Genomic DNA, 18170 nt, shown 5'->3' on the forward strand with positions numbered 1-18170 from the left:
TTATTTTATTTCTATTGCTGGATTCAGAAACATTTGCAAGGGCAAGAAAACAATGACATAAGGAATATGATTGAACTGAAGTGTAGGGAACATGGGCTTAATCCATGGCAAACAGAGCTGGATGTGACTAAAAGTCTTTGCAGTGTGTGAGCACGAGCACAAATTCAGGCAAACAGATGTGCCAATTCATCTGTTGTGCCTGAATCGCCTGATGAGGGGGCATGTGAGTGCTGCCCATGCTGCTGCTGCTTCCATGCTTCCCTTCCATGCCCTCCGTACTCGGCTGGCTTGAGGAGAAAGGTGAGCAGTGCCAGAGGCTGGATTTGACAGAGCAGAGGCGCTGGCTGGGCTGCGTTTGCAGACAGCAGTGAGAATCCATCATGTATCTCTTGTGAGCATCCATTCCTGACCTGTGGCTATATGATAGTGCAATCTTTACCACCTCTCTTAGATAAGATTCCAGTAATTATGGGGGTTTTTGATAGAAAAATTGTGTAGGCTTCTTGCTAGTATGAAGATGCATAGTGCATGGCAGATCAGAGTGGAGGAGTGTGATTCAGTCTCTCCTGTCATTCAGTTTGCATGTTGGCTCCTTGCTGAACATCACAGATTGGGCTTTCTGTTTTTTAGTTCATTCTGAAATTGATAAAAGTCTGCTCTAATGTTTTAACTGCACTATTCTGATGTGGTCTTTTAACCTGTCATTCTTGACAAACTAGATTGTTGATTTGCTTAACTCTTGCCACCATCTAATAATCTGGTGGCGTAGGGGTTTTACTTTTTAGTATGTCATGGGAATATTTGGTTTCACTAGGCTGGAGGCTGGCTGCCATGGGTAAAGGTGTCCACCAGATACTGATCTTGTTTTTCTGGTGTGTCGCATTTGGTCGCTTGGTACTTTTATTAAGGTGCCAGGAGGAAGCCGAGTGCTCTTTTCTGTGTGTTAACGCCAAGATTGCTTTGCAGACAACATTGCTAGAAATTTCATGTTTATATACAATTTACATACAGTTACGCAGGTACATCTTCGCTGTTCGGTGCGTGAATTTCAAGCTGTGCCACAGACTTCAGCGCCAGGTCCCGAGCGAGCAGAGCTGCTGTCGCACGGCGCTGACAGTGACTCCGGGAGCGGACACGCCTATCCAGCACTCCGAGGAGCTGGAGCTCTGCCGAGCCGCTCTCCTTGGCGTTCGTGGCTTTTACCGCTGTCCCCGACTGTCGCCCTCTGCAGCACCGCGCCCCTCGCCCCGCCGTGCGCCCCTCGCCCCGCCGCTCCCCGCATCACCGCGCCCGGGAGCGGCTGCGGCCGCGGTGGCTCCGCCGGCGCTGCCCCGCCCCGCAGCCGGCACACGCACACCCAGACCCGTACAAACACACACACACCAGACCTGCACACACACACCCAGACCCGCACACACCGCGCACACCCAGACCCGCACACACCGCGCACACAGCCGCGCTCCCGCCCCGCAGAGCCGCCCCCGGCGCCGCCCCGCTCGGCGGCGGGCAGGGCAGGGCAGAGCGGGGCAGGGCAGGGAAGGGCAGGGACGGACGCGGTGGCGGCGCGGAGCCGCCCGCCCCGGCCCGGCCCAGCATCGGCCGCCGCCCCCCGCATCGGCCGCGGCGCGGAGGGCGCAGGGCGGTGCGGGCCGTGCGCTGCCGCCGCAGCAGCAGCAGCAGAGCAGCAGCAGCAGCAGCTCCGCGGCTGCCGAGCCCGAGCCTGAGCCATGTCTGCCAGAGGTGGGTTCTCCGCCGCGCCGGGGCAGCGCCGGGCTCGCGTCCCCGCGGGCGGCCGGAGCCGCGCTGACCTTGCTGCCCGGCCGCGCTGCGGTGCCCCGCACGCCGGGGCTACGGCGGCGATTTCGGGGTACGGGGAGGCCAGGGGGTGACCCCCGGTCGGCCGTCCCTGCCCGGTACCGTTGTGCAGCTGGGCCGTGCCGGGGGCTCCGCCGCAGAGCATCCTCCGGGGCCGGGCACCCGCCGCACCTGCCGGGAGCGCGGGGGATCCCGTTCCGCCCTCCCCGGTACCCGGGGGGCGGCTGCAGGGGCACGGGGAGGTGAGGTGACGGTGGGGATGTACGGGTGTATGCAGAGAAAGGAACATGGTGGTGAAGGTGGGCGCAGGGTCAGGGCTCGGCGGGGGCTGCTGCTCGGGGAATGGTGACGGGCTGGAGCTGGGTGTCTGATGAGCGCAGCGAGGCATCCGGCTGCTTCTGTCATTGGTAACGCAAGTGCTCCTGGTAGGGTGTGGTGATGAATCCAGTCGTCGGTTTGTACCTCTGATGGACATTGGCGTCTGGCTTGAAATTAATGTTTTGAGTTTTACTTCAGATTTGCGGTTTTTATAATTATGGTCTAAACTTGAATAGGCTTTGCTTTTGTGTGCATTTGTGTGTAAAGTCTGTGTGTTTGCCCATTCTGGGCTGGAGATGAACTGATCAGCCTCATTGATTGCAGGTCTCATCTTGTCCCAAAGTTCTGCTTCCAGTATGAGAAACTGGCACAGGTGTGGCACAAAGGCTGATGCTTTAGGGGGTTTTATTATAGTTGGTATAAATTAAAGGACTGGAGACATAAAGTTAAACATTTTCTGAATGTTGTCATAACCAAGCAGAAATACTTGTAAGCATCTCCTGAAGACAGACAATCATCTGCACAATAACGACAAGTAAAACCATTCCCTGGCTATCTCTGACTTGAAACAAATACTTTGTAAAAATTATATATTACAAATTGACAAACCCCCGAATGTAAGGATGCATCTTATTTGTTCATCCTTTGATCTCTCTGCATCTTCATGTGTTGAATACTGCTCAGCAGGGACCAGCTCTTTCATCTGCTTGGATTCCTGTTGACATCCAGAGGAGCTTCATGCACATGGAAGACATCGTGTTACTCCTAAAAGGTTGTTGGCATTTTGTGGCTATGACCATACTCTAAAGCATCACACCCATCACATTTTAGATATAAATAATAAATGGTGTTAGAGTGGCATAATTCTTCATGGAACAGTAGATTTCTTGCTTTAGGGAGAAATGGACTAAATTGGTCTCCAAAGAATCCATTTCTGGAAGAACACTAAGTATATGAGCATCAGTGATGTGCATTAGTACTTGTGGGAAACACCCAGCAAAGCTTTATAACCTGGAGCAGACTTGTTATTGGTGGGGTACCTGGATTTGAAAAAATGGCATAAAAACTCTGTGATTTCAGCTTTGTAGATGACTCACAAAATCTGAACTGTACAGAATGGGAAGCCAGGGAACATTTCCACTGACCATATTTCCCTTTCCTCCCCCCACTGCCCCTCTTTCCCATTCATCTTCACAACACATGATGTTTGATGCCTGTTTAATTCTGCTGGAGAGCTGCCTGGAGAAGGAAAGTGAATTCTTTCTCAGTCCCTCTTGTGCCATCTCGTTTTTTCAGTTTTAATTAATTAGAGGGGGAGAGAGAGTAAGACTCCATAGGACTGGAGGGAAGTAGTGAATAAGATTCATGAAGGAGATGAAGATATTGATTTCTATCAAGATATCCTTTTAAAGTTTAGCAAGTAGATTTATGTGGAAAATATGTGAGTCTGGGCAAATAAATAGATTTATTCAGTGCTGATGTGTAAATGTTTGTGTGCAAAACATTATAGACCATTGTCATTATTAATCATTTCAAACAGTACTGCTGTTAAAAGTCAACATAGAAACTTACTTTTGCACATTTAAGTGATCTGACAGATCTTCATGAGGTTACTCATGAGAATGTAGCACAAGTAAGAAGTGAGTCTTTAAGGGGTTGGAGCTTTGTTCAAATGCCAGATAGGGGCCCTGTGCTTCATGAAGGCAAATTATCTCATGCATATGCAGTCTCATTAAAAACACTGTATCATTATGGTCTGCAAGCTCAGCGAATATTGATTGTTAATATTTTATGTGGTGTTAGATGTCCAAGGGTGATCATTATTATTCTGAATGCATCAAGCACTTGGAGCTGTCTGCTTGTTGATTATAAACCAAGCATAACTAGCATAGCAAAAGGTTAAACATTCACCTATGACATTTTTCTTACCAAACTGCAGAGGATATTCAAGGGATAGTAAAAACATTACACTATTATTGGTGTTCCATCTGTGCAGCTCTCTATTCATCTCTTTTGCTCCAGGAGGCAGCATGGTGTAGTGAACTGACTGCAACAGATGACAGAAGAAACTCCTGAAATCCAGCATACCTCTCGACTTTTGGACCATTCCTTTTAACTCTCCTGCTCTAGATCCCTGCTGTTATTTAATCAAAACTACCCATGTAGTCACTGGAAATTAAGACAGATTATAAATCAACACATAAATTATAACTACTAACACAAATTAATGTAATTTTGCCTTAAATAAAACTCTGGATTAACAAGTTTTGTGCTTCTCTACTTGTACAATGGAAATAATGATAGCTAAGTTTTTCAGAGGGGCTGTGAGGACTAATGTCTCACCTGTGCCTTAAGATGAATTTTCTGAAACTTTCCTTTTTTCCTTCCACTCTTCCCAGACCTTGTTACAGTCCTTCACACCTGTCTCTCACCTCCTGTTGTTATGCAAATGGAAGGTCTCTAACATTCTCCACCACTTTCCTTGTAGTATGGCTTTAGCAGATGTGTTGACCAAATGCCAGATGAAGCAGCACAGACAAGTATTCCCAGAAGCTTGAACAAATAATCATTTTGGAAATCTTGTGACTGAACTAGGAGCTGAAACAAACTTTGAAAAATCACTTCTCTCTTCCCTGTCAAGTTGGAGTCCTTCCCAGGGCACTTTCATGTCCTGTTCTGCAGCCTGTTGGGATCAGTGGAGAGCTGCCATTGACGTCAGTCAGGCTTTTTAGTTTTGCAGTTTGCAAAAAGCTTAATATTCTACTTACAGCTGTTGTTAAGTAGTTGCTGTTAGGACTCATACATGAGTGAATTTGGGTGTTGGAGTAAGCCTTATAGATTGTTGCTTACCTAAGGGCTTGTTTGCAAAGAGCTGTAAATTCCCTGGATGAAAGACATTTTTCTAAAGCCAAGTATAACTGTGACCTACTTGTGCATGTTATCTCACACTGCTTAAAAACTGTCAAAACTACTTGTTATCATGAAGGTCTAAGTTAATGGAAAAATGGCTATTTTTAGCTATTATAATCTACAGTTATGCTAGAGCAAACAGGCACAAATGGGAGTTTTTGGTGCGATCAAATACAAAGATCTTTGCTATTTTTTTCCCTAAATGTTGAAAGAATTAGCATGAGCTGTATTTAGTCCAGTAGCAACTACTTCAGGAAAATGAAGACGTGTGAAATAGGAGGTTTATCAAGACTGGTGTGATTTTTTGTGAAAGTCACTGAATTTTGACAGAAGCTAGTGTTGAAGAATTATTATTGCTGAGCTGTATTAACAAGTTGTAGCGAGTCACCCTGATGCTGCTAATGTGGGTATTGTAGAGAAGGCAGGTGCAGTTTTTAGCCTGCTCAGTGGTCAAAGTAGTAGAATTGTTTAGCTTAAGAGGTTTTTTTATACTACAATCTTTGTCTTTTCCTATAAGGTTTTTTAAACAAATGTAGATCAATCATTTCAATCAAGTTTCAGATAAATAAGTCACCATGACAGAAGTGAGAGAGGTTTTGTCCTCATTTTACAGGTGAGACAAGTCCTGGATTTATTTTTTTTCTTTTTCCGGAGTCTGAAGGTCAGGGCAAACAGGGGAATTTCTGCCTTCTGGGCCTCTTCTCAGGCTCCTCATTTGTTCTTACACAAGTTGATGATAGAGTTCTAACAGAAGATGATAAACTTCAACTCATTATGTTGTGCTCTGGTAGCAATTCTTTCTTCCTGGACACTGCACATTTCTTGGTTGATCTATCTCACACTTGGGAACTTACGTGTGAAAATTCATCAATTTTTCAATGAGAAATTTACATACTAAATCTTGAGTCCCTACCATTAACAGTCTTGATTTTTCTTTTCCAAATCTAATTCTCCTCAGATAGCTGTAGACATGGCTGCTGTTGCTGGCAGCAATGGTTTTGATTGAATTCTGTGCTGAGCAATTTCCAAACTTGCTGCTGGGAGCTTCTGGTTAATGTTTTATTACAATTTGTGATTTTCAGTGTAACATTGCTCTTATCTAAAAGGACTGGCCACTTAAGAGGTGGCTGCTGTATCCTTTTTTAAAATCTAGTGCTGTGTTTTTCTACTTGTTGTCAGGGGTATTTCTTTCAGGCATGTCATGATGTCCCTAATTCGTGATGTGACTTTCATGGCTGTTACCAAACGCTCTCAGGCTGAGTGACCTGGGGAGTGGGGCAGTGTGAGCTGGCTGGACATTTCCTTCATTTTAGAAATTGAAAATTGTTTATGGTAGTTAAGTTTTGTAGTTTCAATGCTTCCAGTCCTGTGATTTTCCCCATTTTCCTTGCTGCAAGGCTCCATAGCCTGAAGGAATGCGTTCTTGGCAGGCTCTGGGGCTCTGCAGCACTACCTGAGGCAGGCTGTGTGTGCAGGCATGCCAGCACAGCTGTTTCCCACTCACAACACCTATGCAGGGCAGGATTTGGAACTGGCTCTGAGAGCTTTTCTCTCCGCAGATTTTACCCCAAATTTCTTCTGTACCAATTTCATACTGTTATTTAATCCTGTCTGTACTTTCTGTTTATTGCTTCTAAATCCATGTAATGATTTATGCTGTTTTTTTCACTACTCATTTTAGGGTTTGAACCTCAATTTAATGGCTTAAATAGCTCAGAATCAGCACCTGAATCATCAAATCACTGGAAGCAGTACATGTCTGTACATGAGAACCAGTGGCTGCACCTGAATCTTTAGGCCTGGAAGAGCTTTTGTTTCAGTCAGAGAGAAGAATATTTTACAGAGGTGTCTGATTTAAACAGCAGTATCTCTTTTAAGCTGGTTCTTTTTAAGGTTTCATGCCTTGTCCAGTCTTTTTTCCCCCCTCAACAAAACTTAGTCTTTGCTGAAAATTAGTCTTGAACGCGTGGAAAAAGTTGCATAGACTAATGGCAACAACAAGAGGAAACTGGGACAATGAGGTAGAGTCTATTTTAGATGCATGGTTTTGAAAGGAATTGCAAAGAAGGAAAATAAGCATCAGCTTATGGAAGGAAAAGCAGCAAGATTGCTTTTAGTGCAGAACACCAGAATCTCATGTGTTCCACAGACTCTGAAAACAATCTTTTGGGGATTTCTATTTTTCCTTTTAATAGATTTGAATTGAATACTTCAAATTATTTTTTAATCTAATCTGTTAGTAATTGAAGATGAAAGCCACACATGGTTAGTTCATGTGACTGGTGTAGTATTTCTTAGTTTTGCAGTGCTAAGGCAGAATCACACTGTGGAAAGCAGATTTTTGCATGTGAATTCTAATACCAGCAAGTAGCCTTAAATATTTTTACCACATACTGTTTAGGCAACAATATGTTTATAATTAGGTGTTGTTCTTCATTAAAACCTAGAGAAAACTCCTAAACATTACAGAACAATAGCAGAGAAAAACTGTGAGACTTGTATTTTTAAAAACTCAGCCTTTGTTATGTCATGTTTTCAGAAAGAAATAAATTTTCAGAAGCTCACACCCAAATGGGATTCCCATATGTTGTGGAGAGAAATCCTTAGTTTGTAAACAAGTTTGGATCAGACAGGCTTCAACAAGGTACACTGGTGTGATGTGTGATGGGGTTGTTTTATATCCTTCTTTCTCTATTTGCAATCCAGAATTTCATCCAGAATTAGGGCTTTGGTGAACCATTTGGCTCCATGTAACTGATGAAATGCAGCCACATCCTCAGTGCAGTGCCTGCTGTTCACGTATTTGAGTTAAAGTGCAGAGCTTTAGTGAGAGCTGAATAGGAGCTACCTCTGACTACCTGCCCGAGTTCTTGTGTGGGTTCTGCAGCCTGTGTTGGCTTCTGTGCTGCTGCAAAGTTTGCTGTGGCCAATTTGCATATCCTTGGTGTTATTTCTTCATGGATAGAAAAGATCATGTGCACTTCAAGTTTGTTGAAAACCATCGCCCTGCTCCTATGACTGCCACATTTTGGAGCGGGAGGATCTGGTCTCATCATTGTAAAAATGATTGGTGTGTGAAGAAGTGATAAGCCAGAGTGTTGTGTGGCACCAGCATGCCCTCTGCCTCCAGAGAGGAGGTTGCTGGCATTTTCCTGCTGTGCTGGTAGGATTGCAGGGAGGAGTCCATGGGAGAGATGCCTGCTCTGTGCAGCTGTGACTGAGGGCACTCTGAATGGAAACATGGAGAAGATGATGTTCTCAAAGATGAGGCAAAGGTACTTTTATCCCCTGTGGTGTATTTGCAATTTCATCTGAGAGGGTGATACAAGAAAACCAGTCCAAGCCAGCCAGCAAATGATGAGGTTCAGGCTCCCTGAAGCTTTTAGACCTGTGCTTGTTTCCCTCTGGAGAATGCTGAAGACTGCAGTACGTGTTACTGTTCATTGATGAACCCAACAGTGATTTTTTTCTATTTCTTACAGACTTTTTTCCTGGCAATTTAGTGCCGTGGCACTAAGAACTTATCCTTTTGGACCACCCCAGTCAGAGGGGTGGTCTTAGCACAGGAAGGGCCTGATTAGATGTTCTGGTTTACTGCTTCCTTATTAATAAATATATTTTGTTTCTGGAATGGCAAAACAGGTCATGTATTGTCATAGAGATGGACACATTTTAATAAAAAGTGTGAAGCTGAAGCAGTTTTTGCAACATTTTTTTAGTACTTGTCATTCCCTTTGCTGTAACTGGTACCTCAGTAAATGGGGTCTTGTTTTATCTATTCCTCCAGTGTAAGTCTTATACAAGTAAGGACTGTGAGATTTCACTCAATGAAAGGATTATGCTTTAATTGCTGTTATTATAAATCTGATTTTGTTTCTATTACATCAGGCTCGTATGAGGCATCTTTGATCAACAGAGAAGTCAGCAAAAGTGCTGTTCAAATTACAGTTTCCTTTTAACTCGTGATGAAAGCTTTCAGTTTATTTTTGGCATTCGAAAGTCTGGGAGACAACCAGGTTACATAAGAGCTGAAACCTAGTTAATGATAAAGAAACATAGCTAAGAGCCTGTAATAACAACAAGTCTGAAAAAGATGTTCCAGCTCTAACTCTTGGCCCTGCTTACAGAACATGTAAAATAGTTTATGCCAGAGAAATGGCTTTCTCTGTGTCCTGGGATGCCACTGCTCTTAATCAACGTTTGTGGGAGAGCTGACTTCCAGGAAGACTGTGAAAAATGAATTAATTTCTTAGAACTAGGTGTAAAAGAAGAGATGAATTTAGGACTTGCTGTGTCACTGAAGATAACAGTAAACACCTTGTTCAGGGGAACAGGAACACAGTTGAGCCTGTGGTCAACAGACGGTGTGGAAATCATGGTTTTCTCAGAATGAAAACCAAAAGCAGAAAAACATTATTTTTCTTGACTGAAAGCACACCTGAGTGAAACTCAAATCTAAGCACCTTTACAATTAAGTTCAGTTGCAACAAGAATTGTGCTGAGTATTATCCACGTGGCAGTATTTTCTGCCTGCTAATGAAAGCCAACACAATGTGAGTATCCTGATTATCTGTACCTAGGATGTTCTTATCCCAGTAGGAAGGGTGTGTGCCAAGGTGTGTGAATGCCTCTGTCCCACAAGAGGAGATCTCCAGATGTCTTGAGTGGTTTATAATGGGCATAGATGTAAAACCTATTTCCTCTCACTGGAAGTGTGCCCAGTCTTACTTTCCTAATCTTGGTTTCACCTCTTCTCATGAATGTCCTCTGCATATGAATGTAGATGCACAAGACACAACTTAAATGTTTCTATGGTCTTCTGCTGCTGCTGTATAAATTTCTCTTTTATTGTCCTCATAAGCCAATAAAATAATTAAATGATAATCCAATTAATTAAAAACTTGTGGCATATGTAAATTAGAGCAAAACTTATTGCAAGAAGTCTGTATTGTTATATAATAAAGTGGTTATCCAAAACTGTTTATTCTACTTTATGAGCTGGAGATAATCCCAAAATTATTCAGTCCAGCCTTTGATCTAAGGAAGAATAATAAAACTTTGATCATTGTTGAATTGGCAGCTGCTATAAAAAGCCTATGTTATATTTCTCTCTTGGTAACACTAGCTAAATCCAAAATCACTGATAAAAGATTTTGATGATTGCAGCTTAAGGATGCTTTCAGATTTGACCTGAAGTAATCTCTGTCCAAAAAATGTCTATAAATACTTTTTTCTATTTTCTGTTGCCAGATGTTTTGATATTTGGGATGAATGACAAAAATGTTTTGTGGACTTAGATGTGCAGTGCACATTTGGAGTCCTGTGTTTCAAAGATAAAGGTTCTGGTTAACCAATTATGTTCATGTATAATTCAATTCATTTGCAAAAAAATTCTGGCACCATTGTCCTTATTTCTATTTTTCTGAAAATGCCATTTAAATTTTTTAAATTGCCAGTGTCTGTGACTATTTTATAGTGGCCATAGTGATACTGTATTTGTTGTCATGCTTGCAACATAGTAAATATTTTCCTAGGTTTTTTTTGCAGGAAACAGCACTTGTGATGCCCTTGCTCTAGAGCTGCAGCTGGACAAGGGGAATAGGAGAATGTAAAAAAACCAAAAAAGCATCTAACATTTTTTATCATATGTTGGGATTTTTAAATATTTGGATTTATAGGTGTCACCAAAGCTTGCAAACTACTGGAATTTCTTTGGAACTGTTGAATTTCTACCCCAATAGATTCAATAAGGAAAATAGCAGAAAACTTAAATGCAGCTGATTTTAGGTTATTTGACATATTTTTTATTTCCAGATAAATTCCATTACCTCAGTCCTTAGGTAGTGCAGGGGTTTTTCAAATCTGTGTGGCAGGAGTGTAGAGAGGTTCATGCAGCATTTGCCCAAGTGTTTCAAGAGTCAAGTGGCATGAAAGGGCTGTAGCTTGCTCTTCCTTCTGCCAGGCTGGCCTGGCACTGTGCATTTGGCTTGTTCTGTACAGCTTGTGGTGGTACAAAAGTTCAGCAGGGCAAGAGCCAACCTTTCCCTTCCTTTGAGTTTTCCTGCTGACTGGCTCCCTGCTTGACGCAGGTACTCTGCAGATCTGAGGTTTTCTTTAGGAGCTCTGGTCTTGTGGTTCGGCCAATAAATCTTATTGAGTTAAAAATGTTCATAATTTAGGTTTGGGAGACTTTGTGACTTCTTGCAATAGCAATCTTCCCCTCTTTCACTTGTCCTCTGCTGACAGCATTTGTGGATACTGGGAGTCCTCATTTTTCCTTTCTGCAAGGCCAAGCAAACCAGTGCTGTAAGAGGCATTTTATTCTCTGTCCATTGTTGCCACTCTGTATTTATCAAAAGCAAAAAGACTACACGCCTGAAGGGGGATTAAGAATCCTACCATCTTGCTATTTATGATGCTCAGGAGGTATTTTTAGTGCAGGTTGTTGGTGCTGCTGCCCAAGGGAATGGCTGGGAGAGAGCAGGTCAGGAGCAGCCAGCCAGAACTAACGGGTGCAGTGGCTGGAGTGCAGGGCAGGGGTAACCCCAGCAGAGATCCTGTTGGTGGCTGTGTGCATGCACAGGGATGTGGATTGGACACACAGACACATTGGGAGGCAGTGTGGGGAACAGCTAAAGAAACTGGAACCACCTGTGCAGCCATTTGAAGGAGGGGAGGAGATTAGTTCATGCTCCGTTCCACACAATTTCCTGAAAGATTAGTGGAGTTACATTAAATGTTTTTTCTGTGATAGCCAGCTCCCATAGCTGAACCTTTCCTCCAGATTTACAGATCCAGTGAGATCTGTAGGTTGCTATTAGACTATGACTCAGTTTTCCAAGGAAGCAGGTCAAGATTGAGCCTTCTACTCTTACTAAATTTGCTTCCTGCCCTTTCCTCTGGAGGCTGAGAAGCCATGAGAGCAGTGGGTGAAGAAGACCTCATGAGCTGTGGAAAGTGGGGGAGTCCACCTGAGAAGGGTGAGCAAAATAAACATATTTAAAGCAAGAAAGGCAAGAGAGTGTGTGTGGAAATCCTTCTTCAAGCTGGTACAGAAGCAGCACTAACACAGACAGAATGGCCGTGAATCTAAAAAAGATTAAAAGAAATGGGAATAGAGAACATTTAGAGAGTTACAGAAAGGAATTGCAAATGCTCTGGTGTCAAAAAGCTTTTTGTTTTTATTTCTGTATTTTTTGGGCCCCCCAAGTAGCCTAGCAGTCTGTCAAGGGGAGTGTGTGCTGGAGCAACTGTCCTTGGAATTGCTGCAAATATTTTAGTGATTTTCTGAAGGGAGTGGAAGGAAGTATTGGAATGTAATAGCCTAAGGAAAAACTCTTTGCTGCCTAAAACCTCTGAACGCTTCACAGACTGATCTAGGAGCTGGTTCTCTGCCAGATCCTATTTTTAAACAATTAGGTTTATGAAGTTATGCTTCTCTAGCATTACCACACAAGCATAGGGCCTGGAGAGGGAGTGGGGAGCACGTGCGCAAACATATGACTTTGGGGGGAAAAATATAAACCTAAGTTAAGTGCCATGTTTCCCTGTTTCCTAGCAAAGGGCTGATCTTTGTGAGACCCAACAGCTCCTGAATTACACAGTCTACTTAAAAGTGGGATCTGCTGCTTTCCTTGAATACATAATTAATTTCTTTTCTACTAATGCTTTCATTGCACTGCAAGTTACAGTTTCAGACAGAAATATTAGGAGTTTTCCTAGGGCAATGAGGAAACCCCATCAGCTGGAGCATGTAAAGAAATTATCAAATATGCCAACAGGAGTCCTGTGTTAACTCACTGGGATTGGGTTAATTACCATGTACTTTTGATTTCTGACTTGTCTAACGGCACCCACATGTGTAGGCAAAATTGATCAAAAATGTTTTCATGAATGTAACAGTAGTTTTTCTGTTTACAAAATACACTTCATGTAAAAGAAATTGGGGAGACAGAAAAAAATAGTGGAAAGAGAAAACAAAGTCCACAGGAATCACTGCTGCTGCCTAAACACCAGTAATGTTATTAACTGTTCCAAATTTAAGAGCTGTAGACAGAATCTGTCTCTTTTTTTACTGGCTGGAAAATTCAGTTTACTTACTGTGTTCTCATTTTCTGATTTCCAGCAACAAATGTTGTTTGTCTGAGATTTCTCCAAATTCTAGGATAAAAAATAATGTTTTGACACCACGATGGGAGAGCATTGCTGCATTTATAGTTCATGCTACAGTGCCTACTCAGAATTTCTTTAAAGTGTGGAGTCCTTAGTAAAACATAAATTGATGTTTCTTTCCCAAATTGAATTCCAGAAACAATAATCATCATGGACTGAAATAGTTTTTGGACTCTATTAAGTTTAATTTTCTGCCCCACCCTCCTTAATTTCTGTAATGCAGAATAATCCAGTAGGAAATCTTTAATTCATCTTTTCATTCTGTTCAACTTAATTTGCCATGGGTTTTGTAACATTCTATTCTTAAGAGTTGGTCTTGGGACCACAAAGGTTTAGTATCTAATTCATTTTTCACTGGGAACTGAAAGTTAAAGGCCTTTCTGAAATGGTTATTTTCCTGTTCTGAAAATGTCCAGCAGTACTGTGCTTACATTGAGCATATTCTGCAGTATCAGAGGGTGAGGCAAACACAGCAATTTGATCTTTCCTGAGTGTTACAAAAAATAATCAACCTGTCTTTTATTTCTGATCTGTTTCTTGCCTGAACTACTCTTTAGAAACTGCAATGCCTATTTTATGGGCAAAGAATATGCTGGCAAAAAGTAATTTTTGGTGTTGGACCTCTTGGAAGACAAACTGTATTCTCTTTGGTTGTGTAAATCTGGAATAACTGTGGAGGCCAGCAGAATTATTCCAGATTTGTGTCAGTCAGAGAAAAGAATTGGTCAGATTTTTGGTGTGGTTTGAAGCAGAGGAAGATATTGAGCATAGGACTGGTTGTAGGGACAGCTGCCTGGGAGGCACACACCTTTTTAAGGCCATTTCACAATTAACAGTTTGTAGCTGCTGTGGTTTAACCCCAGCCAGCAGCTCATCCCCACTCAGCCACTCACTCACTGCCTTCCGAGTGGGATGGGGAGAGAGTCGGAAGAGTGGAAGTGAGAAAACCCGTGGGTTGAGATAAAGACAGTTGAATAGGGAAAGCAAAATCCACACACACAAGCGAGGCAAATCAAGGATTATTGAGTGCTTCCCCTGGGCAGGCAGGTGTTCAGCCATCCCCAGGGAAGCAGGGCTCTCTCATGCACAATGCATCCCATCAGCACTCCGAACATCTGCCCCTCCCTTCTTCTTCCCTTCAGTTTTCTGTACTGAACATGGTGCTGCACGGGCTGGGCTGTCCCTGTGTTGGGGTCAGCTGTCCTGGCTGGTCTTCTCCCAGATCCTTGTGCATCCCCAGGCTGCTCTCTGGTAGGGGTGAGGAGCACAAAAGGCACAAAAGGCCTTGACTCTGTGTAGACGCTGCTCAGCAGTAATGAAAACATCTCTCTGTTACCAACACTGCTTCCAGACCAAACCCAAAGCACAGTCTCCTACCAGCTACCATGAAGAAATGAACTTTATCCCAACCAAACCCAGCACCCTGTTACTACAGTGGGTTCTGTGCTAAGGGATATACAGTTTTGTTCAGGTGTGTTTAGTCTGAAACCCTGTTTTGGAGACTTCTAAACAACGAGGGGTTTGCACATTCATTGTATATATGACAGAACAGAAAGCCACAAGAATATATAGTTATTACAAAATTCAGCTGTTAAGGAAGGCAGTTATACTTTGGCATGATTAAAATAATATTAATTGTATACTGTGATTCATAAGCTATGTGGAGCTGAATAAGTATTCCAATATTTGAAAGAATGACAGTGGGCATTGTGATCTTTGTGGAATCATTCATCCTGGCAGTTACAGGAGTCTAGGTAAAATCTGTATTTCATATAGAATCTGCTTTATCTGATCTAGGACATGATGTCCTAGAAGGAAGGTGTGAAAATTACTTTAAGCTGTTTCTGGAGTGTTATGACTGATGTCAGATGTAGGTTAGTGCAGAGGAGAGAAGTTGTATAAAACTTGGAAATTGATCCTACTCTTAATGAGTTCAATTTCTGTATATTAATCAAAATCATGCTGTCCATTCCTCCCTCACTCCTTTCCTCTCTCCAGGCTAAACACTGCACTGAACTGAGTAGCTCCCGTGAATTCTCTTGCAGTCCTGGCATGCTAGAAAATGCTAAAACCATGAGGAAATCCCCAAATTGTATAAAGATACTTTTATCCAGTTGACTAAACCACGGGCAACCCCTTTTTGGTGTAGTGCATAGTCATTATGTGCTTTGTAGTCATGCCTTATCTTCTTTAAAGAACATGGAGTATCTGAATATAGTTGTTATTTAGGTTTAATCCTTCTTAGGAATTGCTCCTGTGCCTGTAGGGGCATGGAGGTCTTACCCCTAATCTAGAGCATGATGGCTTTTTGTCTTGGAGGACATAAACACTGTCAGCAGGGCGAAGAGGGCTGAGATGCTGTTCAGTAGCCAGGAATAGGGATTTATTGCAGGTTTTCACGACCTTTGCATCTTTTCATTACCTTTTACAAGGTAAATACCTTGGGCTACAAAACAGAGGACAGCACGTTGCAATATGTTTTCTGATGCTGAGTTCATGATCCCTCTTTGATTTCTTCTCTATATATATATTTTTTTCCCAGCAGAGATTTGGCAATCAGCTTTTTTCAATTTCTTTGCCGTTTGGCCATCTGGAGCTGAGCAGAGCTTTAGTCACACACGTTAGCTGTGTGAAGTGGAGCAATGGAGCATCTAGGGGACAGATTCAGCTCTAAAGTCAGCACAGTGGAATTAGCCAAGTTACATTAGGGTTGCACTGGGTCAGTGGGGTGGCTGTTTGCTCTGCAGGTTACTGAGAAGTGCCTTGGTGTTTTCTCAGCACTGAGGGAGCTTGGTGTGAAGGTGCCTGGGATGCCTGGGTTAAATATCTGCACAACAGTCAAATAATTTCCAGTTTTGTTTCTATCCTGGTTAAACCAAGTAATAAGTATTCCTCTCTTGGTAATGCTCTGTAGGGCCTGCAAATGGCCCAGAGCTAGTGCTGACAGAGCCTGTACTTTCAGTCTGCATTTAGGGTGTGTGTTATTCCCTAGATGTCTCCCCAAGTTCCTGTGGCTCTCTGCCCGAGTTTTTCCAGAAGGGATGGCTCCAAAATCAGAAGTTAGTGAATACAGTGGTATTAGGGGGTTGATTGATTCACTGTTGGCTTTGTGAGTTGCCTTTGAGTCAACTCAAAGTGGGAGTTGTCTTTGTGTCTTGGGTACAAGGGTTGGCATTAGATAACAGTGGGCAAGTCTCCTTCTGTAACAGTACCTTTTTTTCCTTGTAAATGAGGCTGTCAACACACTTCTGGACAAAGTGTATATTCCACAACATTATTGCTGAGAGTTCCTCTTCCCATGACTGTGATGTCCAGCTTTTCTCTGGATCACATGAACATCCCATAAGTGCTTTTTGTACCTTGTGGAGCAAGGCAGCAATGGGCAGCTTACAATCTGCTGACTCTAGAGATCCTTGTATTCTTCTCCATTTTGAGTTGGGCTGAACCCTTTGAGCTCAATGCTTAAGTTGTATCTCCTTGTAAGGCAGAAAATTACTCTCACTGTGCTTTACCTCTACTGAGCTGTCCCCATGAGTGTTTTGATAGAAACAGAAAGAGACCATCAGGGTTTCTTGAAAACAGAGTCTGATTAGGAGGCTGGGAATGGTGCCATTACAGGAGTGAGAACTGCATTTCTGTTGCTGAAGTCCAGGTATGCAGGAATCAAAGCCTTCTGTTGCTGCTGTCTACACATCAGGGGTGTGATTGTAACTTGCCATATGTGCCATGACATAACATCTTTAATTGGGATAGTTTGGGGAACAGTGGAAGGGAAGTCACAGTGGCTCGACTGCCAGCAAAGAACCTGTGTGTTTTGGGGAATAGACTGAGCTGAAATCCTGACCACCATGACTGAACTGCTATTTCCCAGGCTCCATAGGAGCTTGGGTATGCCTACTGCTGCCATGGTTATGCCTTTGATGGATTTTAGACAAACCCCTGAGATTAATTTCAGAATTTTTTTATCCTTCTTAGTTGCTTTCTTGCAAATTGCTGCCCAGTGTGCTGTCCAGCCTGTCATTGAACATTTTCTCTATGTGTGGCATAGCTGTACAGAATGAAAACCAGCAGGGTTATAAATGTACCTAGTGTCAGGTGTTACCTCAATTTTGTTAACATGTAGTTTAGCTAACACCTGGTGACTTTCTTTCCTCTTGGCCTTTTGGTTTCCCTGCTGAAGACAGCTGCTCACAAACAGCTGTGTTGGTCCATTTTACAGAGCTTTGAGGATTAATGATTTTAATGCACAATAAAGTAAAGGAACTTTGTGAAATCAATGTTCCCTCATTTGGTGACCAGGCTCTTTAATAATTAAAATGATTGCCCATGGTAGTTTTCTTCCTTTCCTGATGTCCAAAAGAGCCATTCTTGACTTGACACAGGTGCTTCTATTACTGTGCAGATGATCTGAGGGATGAGTTTAACCACTGCCATATGGTGGGGTCAGAAGCTGTGGAACAACTTCCCTTTTCAACTGCTCTGAGAAATGTTCAGGCACATCACAGAAGCTGCTCTGCAAAATCACCTCCCTGGTATTTCCAAGGTTTTTCAGATTTTCTGTAGGAGAAATGTTAGGAAGTGCAAATTATGGGAGGAGAAGGATCCCAGAGGATCCCACATACAAAACCAGTGAGAAAACATGGTGACACTTGTGCTACTGTTAGAGAAATCCATTGTAAAGTATCTGGTCAGCAGATTTCCTGAGACTTACACATACCATCACAAATGGTATTGTCAGACTGGGTAATGGCAAATGCCTTGAAATCAGTAAGTTGGGGAATGAAAATAATTTGAGGCAGCAGTCATGGAACACATTTTGAGCGTGGCCTCTCCCCATCACGGCCATCTGTTATCACCTGTAAGTTGGCCTTTCCCTTTGAGTGTGAAGTGTCAAGCCTGTCCAGTGAACAGAACTGCCTGCTGAGGATGTGGCACAAATGAGGTGGCTCAAGGCC

General features: G+C 42.9%; 1 protein-coding gene across 1 annotated transcript in view; it reads left to right on the forward strand.

Moving 5' to 3' along the window:
- The first annotated feature begins 1627 nt into the window (after positions 1–1627).
- The window catches only part of ABLIM1 (actin binding LIM protein 1), a 191941-nt gene continuing 175398 nt past the window's right edge, over positions 1628–18170 (forward strand). The window contains exon 1 of the mRNA XM_033066460.2: positions 1628–1740. Coding sequence (XP_032922351.1) covers positions 1728–1740 — 13 coding nt within the window. The 5' untranslated portion in view covers positions 1628–1727. The remainder of the gene's footprint in view (positions 1741–18170) is intronic.

This window comes from Catharus ustulatus, chromosome 8 (assembly GCF_009819885.2).
Source record: "Catharus ustulatus isolate bCatUst1 chromosome 8, bCatUst1.pri.v2, whole genome shotgun sequence".
In the NCBI taxonomy this organism is placed as follows: domain Eukaryota; kingdom Metazoa; phylum Chordata; class Aves; order Passeriformes; family Turdidae; genus Catharus; species Catharus ustulatus.